Source organism: Etheostoma cragini, chromosome 11 (genome assembly GCF_013103735.1).
Source record: "Etheostoma cragini isolate CJK2018 chromosome 11, CSU_Ecrag_1.0, whole genome shotgun sequence".
In the NCBI taxonomy this organism is placed as follows: Eukaryota; Metazoa; Chordata; class Actinopteri; order Perciformes; family Percidae; genus Etheostoma; species Etheostoma cragini.
The window spans coordinates 26,346,725-26,352,768 of record NC_048417.1 but is presented as its reverse complement, the minus strand read 5'-3'; the positions used below and the strand labels follow the sequence as shown (position 1 = coordinate 26,352,768).

At 40.6% G+C, this 6,044-nt stretch overlaps 1 protein-coding gene across 1 annotated transcript; it reads right to left on the bottom strand.

Moving 5' to 3' along the window:
• Window positions 1–921: 921 nt before the first annotated feature.
• LOC117952405 (olfactory receptor 11A1-like) lies at window positions 922–2,922 on the bottom strand. Its single transcript, XM_034884690.1, has 2 exons — window positions 2,899–2,922; window positions 922–1,869 (listed from the first exon to the last, which is right to left on the bottom strand). The coding sequence occupies exons 1-2, from the start codon at window positions 2,920–2,922 to the stop codon at window positions 922–924; spliced, it is 972 nt and encodes a 323-aa protein (XP_034740581.1).
• Between the last annotated feature and the right edge of the window lie 3,122 nt (window positions 2,923–6,044).

Below are 6,044 nucleotides of genomic sequence, written 5' to 3'. Positions count from 1 at the left end.
GTCCTGCCCAGACAAGTTTTTTATGCATTCACTGCTGTGTTTTGGTGTCATATCAAAGGATATATATTTAATACAAAATATAATTTGAAAAAATATATATATTGGCGCCCATGTGAAGATCCTATTTTAACGTCTACTAATGAATTGTCTTGTTCTTTTTTTTGTTTTTTCTTTCCTTTTCCTTTCTTTGTTTTCTACCTTGAACAGAGCTGCAACATTAATGCGTCCTGCCCAGACAAGTTTTTTGCAATGTTGCAATGTTCTACCTTATTTAGATGTACAATGAAATTCCAAGTGTGAATCTAATTATTTTCATTGTGAATAAGAAAATAGTACCGGACACCCCTGTAAGTTTAGTATCAATAGTAAAGTCAAAAAATAAGGATTTACCCCCGTGTCAGAATGTGTTGCTGTGGAAGAACTAAAATCGAGGGGTGAAAAACAAATATCATTGTTACTCAAAACAACTTTGATTATCCATTAAGTGAAAGGCATGTTCACACTTTAAGTGTGGTCTTAACACATTATGCATCTGCAATAATACAATTTCTATTGATGAATGTCAATATTTATTTTTATCACGGTACCCAGAGCCAGTGCTATGAATCCCAATGTCATCTCAGGTAAACAGGGTTCAGGTTTGCTAATTACATTGATAAAAGTAAAGGTAAATACAGAAAACAGTCTACATGAGACTGTTTAACAGTGAAAGTAAAAAAAGAAAAACAGCGGTGAACAACAAATATTGTTACAAAGTTAAAAATCAAGACACCTTGCTCTTCCCATAAAAAAACGTCTCTTTAACAGTAAATACCTAGTAGTGTGTATACACAGTATTGTGTATTTACTGTACCTTTCAACAATTCACATGTCAACATTTTTATTACAGAAGAAGTGATTGTACATTAGTAATCAGTGTTATTACATCAAATCATTTTGGGTGAACAGAACAATCTTTTTGAGGTGTTTAGAAATTTCTTTCATTTTGAGCCCATATATGAGTGGGTTAAACAAAGGATGATACAAAATTATTTGTAACATCATTATTAAGCGTGTAGTTTTAGGAAAATTGGACTCTATTCGTGCTATGCTGAGATCAAATACAAACAAACAGTAGAAACTGATCAAAACCAACAGATGGGGTAAACAGGTCTGTGCAGCTTTTCTCCTGACTTCTCTACTACTACGATAGGTTATTATAAATATTCTGGTGTATGTAAAAAGTATGAAAAGCATGGGCAGAATTGAGAGATCTATTAAACAGACTATACCAAATACAGTAATTACTCTTGATGTCACACATTGAAGTTTGTAAATTGAATTGTTACAAAATATTCCTTTTAGATTTAAGTCACACAGTTTTGCTTCAGAACTTAACATTGTTTGGACTAAAACATGACAAGCAGGCAAAAGCCAAGCAAACAACAGGAAAATACTCACAGTGTTTTTTGTCATGATAGTGTGATATTGCAGAGGTTTACATATAGACACATATCTGTCATAGGCCATGACTGACAACAGTAAGGATTCTGAACCACCAAAAGTATAAAATATGTAAAATTGAAAGAGACAGGCTGAATAAGATATGATCTGTTTTTCAGATAAAAAGTCAACCAAAAGCTTTGGGTAGATATTAGTGCTGTAAAGAACAGAGTTCACTAACAAAGCTGCAATGAAAATGTACATAGGCTCATGGAGGTTTTGGTGAAACCAGATAAGGTACACAATAATAGAATTACTGCAGATTATTAGAATATATGCTATGAACATAATAAAAAAATAAACATATCTGTATTTGTTAACTTCCACATGCCCATACAGAGTTATATAAGTTACATTTTCATCATCATCAATTAATGTTGTCTTAAACTAAATTTCTAGATGTTGAGTAATAAAACAAGCAATTTTCTAACAAGCCTGCATAAATTCCTAAAAAGAGCTCTCACTTACATGACAACACCAACATCCAACCTGTATTGTTGGGTCTTATCCATTCATAGATACCTGACCTTGGAAGTCACCTGGTGTTTGATCTTTACCAAAATTAAGAAAGTGAACTGTTTGAGTCTGTGGAAAGTTTTTATGAAATTGCTTTGCCCCCCCAAGGATCTCATTAAATTCTCCACCAATAGTGACTAATATATGAAGAACTTCATCAGACTCTGGACGCCTGAAGTTGCAGGCTTTTCTTGATCATGTGCTCCATTACATAATCTTTCCAACTTAGAATAGTCCTGCCAAGACCGGGGTGCATGTCTTGTTTGAAAATAAAAGCTAAAATCCTAAACGGAAGTAAATCTCATCTGTTAATTAAACCAGGTGTGAATAATTCACCATCATTTTTCAACTTCATGCTGATAAACAGGTTATCACTGAAGGCATCAAAACTGTGAATGAACATGTGGAATTATGTATTTAACAAAAAAGTGTGGAATAACTGAAAATATGTCTTAAATTCTAGATTCTTCAAAGTAGACACCCTTTGCTCTGATTACTGCTTTCACAGTCTTGGCATTCTCTTGATGAGCTTCAAGAGGTAGTCACCTAAAATGGTTTCCCAACAGTCTGGAAGGAGTTCCCATAGATGCTCTGCACTTGTTGGCCCTTTTGCCTGCACTCTGCGGTCCAGCACATCCTGAACCGTCTTGATTGGGTTTAGGTACGGTGACTTTGGAGGTGCAGCACTCCATCACTGTCCTTCTTGGTCAAATAGTCCTTAGCCAGCCTGGAGGTGTGTTTGGGGTCATTGTCCTGTTGAAAAATAAACGTCGGTCCAACTAAACGCAAACCGGATGGGATAGCATGTTGCTGCAGGATGCCATGTTAGCCATGCTGGTTCAGTATGACTTTAATTTTGAATAACTTCCCAACAGTGTCACCAGTAAAGCACCCTCACACCATCACACCTCCTCCTCCATGCATGGTGGAAACTAGGCATGTAGAATCCATCCGGTCACCTTTTCTCCGTCGCACAAAGTCACGGCGGTTGGAACCAAAGCTCTCAAATTTGGACTCTGACCAAAACAGTTACAATTCAAGTTTATTTATGTAGCGCTAAATCACAACAACAGTTATCTAATTGCACTTTCCATAAAGAGAAGGTCTAAACCTTACTCTGTGAACATAGAAGGAACATGGAGGCAGCAGGTGACTCCAACCACAGCTCCAGAGCCAGAAACACCTGCAGGAAAGATTTTCAGCACAGATTTTCACTGGTCTAATGTCCGTTCCTTCTGTTTCTTGGCCCAAACAAATCTCTTCAGCTTGATGCCTCTCCTTAGCACTGGTTTCCGAGCTGCTATTTGACTATGAAGCCCTGAATCTGAGCTGCTGAACTTGTGATTTCTGAGGCTGGTGACTCAGATAAATTTATCCCCAGCAGCAGAGGTGACTCTTGGTCTTCCTTTCCTGGGGCGGTCCTTTTGTGAGCCAGGTTCATTGTAGCGCTTGATGTTTTTTGTGACTGCACTTTGCATTCAAAGGTTTTGCAATTTTCCAGACCATCTGACCGTCACTTCTTACAGTAATGATGGCCACTCGTTTCTCTTTACTAAGCTGATTGGTTCTTGCCATAATATGAATTCTAGCAGTTGTATAACAGGGTTGTCGGCTGTGTATCAACTGCACAACACAACTGATTCTCCCAACCCTCTTAATAAGGCAAGAAATTCCACAAATTAACCCTGACAATGCACACCTGTGAAGTGAAAACCATTTCAGGTGACTACCTTTTTGAAGCTCATTGAATGAACAGCAAGGGTTTGCAGTGCTATCAAAAAAGCAAAGGGTGGCTACATTGAGGAATCTAAAATATAAGACCTATTTAAGAGGTATTTCACACTATTTCACACTTTTTTTCACAAGTACATAATTCCACGTGTTTATTCACAGTTTTGATGCCTTCAGTGAGAATCTACAATGTAAACAGTTTACAACGTCCACAGTACGAAAATAAAGGAAACACATTGAATTAGAAGGTGTGTCCAAACTAATGGCCTGTACTGTATTTACAGATTTTAACCCAAACCACCCTTTAACCCTTTAATAATTAAAGGTGCCTTTCTCGGCACTCAAGGACGCCGTACAAGGGAGATCACAAATACATCCGAAAATGCTTCTAATTTTCATACACCTTAAGTGAATGTAGCCTGGGCCAGGTGGGGTTTATGTCATCAAGTGGTACCCATCGTTCATTGGCTGTTTCGACCCTTAACCACAACACCCTCCCGATGGTGGGTCGGCAGTGGTGGCCAAGTCACTGTCCATCTTCCCCTTCTGGCTTCCAGCTCAACTCCTCTCTCCTATTCCATAACCAGCATGAGGCTCTTTTCCGCTACCTCCCCCTATCTTGTAAGCTGCTGCCTTTTTCTCCTTCCCTGTCATTCCAATGGCTGTGAGCATTCTCCACACTGTCTGAGCAGTAAATCCTCTACAGCCGACCTCGTCCGGGAACAGCCATGCCTGCCACCCTTTCCCCTGCAGTCATGTAAAAGGTCTTGGTATTTGGAGCTCTTCCTTTCAAAGGCCTGTTCACACCCCTCTTCCCATGGCACTTTTTTTCTTCACTTCAGTACCACATCCGGCCCCAGGGTTCTCTGAACAACCTGGGGGAACCGCAGCCTTCCTCCATGGTCACCCTTCATTTCCTATGATTGGGCTTTTTGTAGCAGACTGGTTTTTGTTTTAGCTGGGGATGGTGGCTTTTCCCCCTCCCTTATAAACTGGATAGTTGTTGTTTTCCTAAATGTTTGGCGTTTCTTTTTCCTCTCCTGCTCTAAGGTGTTAGCAAGTGTCATGAGCACCTTGTCATGGCGCCATCTATACCTTCCTTGGGTGAGTGCTTTTTTACACCCGGACAGGATGTGTGTCATGGTGCCCTTCTCCCCACAGAGCTTGCACAATGGGTCCTCTCTCACTTGTGCAGGTTTGTTGGGGTTGGGAGTGCGTCATACACAGATCTTTGCAGGAAGGAGATGCGGAATGGCTCCAGTTTCCATTGGTCCGCCCAGGTGACCTTCCTCTCGGGAAGATCCCACCTGGTCCAGGCTCCTTGGGAGGCCAATTCCACTGCCCTTGAACTTTGTCTTTCCTCTTCCAGTTTTCGTACCTCTTGTTGAATCATGGCTCTTCTATCACTATTTCCTGCCTTCCTCCACTGTTGGAACTGGGAGGTTCCAAGACCCTGTCTTCCTGTGCATGGTGCTTCAATAACATCACACAGCCTCAACATGCTCTCAGCCTGTGCAACAGATGAATCAGCTGCACACTTGCGTCCTGATCTTGTAATGACGCCTGCATGTCTGACTTGTTCATCCTGGGAGTCTCTGTGCGTCATTACAACTCTTCACTTTGCAACTTTAAATTCCTCTACCACGGATGACAGGGGAAGTTGAAGCTGCCCTGATCTTATACAAAGTCCTACTGCAGTGAAGCTTGGAGGGATTGCTAACCATTTTTGAAGGTACTTATCAGAGGGGGGTAGTAACGAGTTACATTTACTCCGTTACATTTACTCCGTTACATTTACTTGAGTACGTTTTTGAAAAAAATGTACTTCTAGGAGTAGTTTTAAATCACTATACTTTTACTTTTACTTGAGTAGATTAGTGAAAAATAAACAGTATTCTTACTCCGCTACATTAGGCTACAATGAGCTCGTTACTCGTTACTACGCTTCATTGTTTTTACCCCAGCGTGCGTCTCATTTTAATGTTTTATTTTGACAGAGAGAGAGAGTCTTCCGCTGAAGGCTCTACCACGTGACTGTGCTTAACCAATCACACGTTGTTGTGCAGTCACGTGACCACACTTGTTTCAGCAGCGGGACAGGTTAGCCCTTAGACATATAAAGAGGTTAGCTTTACAGTCGTAGCAAAGCAAAGACGCAGAATCAGAAGTCGCCAAGGCAACGCAGACCAGGAGGACCCCCCCCCTCGGCCTCATAGTGAAAGCATGGTTACCTTAGAAAAAGTGCGAAACAGCAGCTCCGTTATGCGGCGTCTTCTGTGTCGACCAAACAAACGGACATGTGAGCGTTCAAAAAC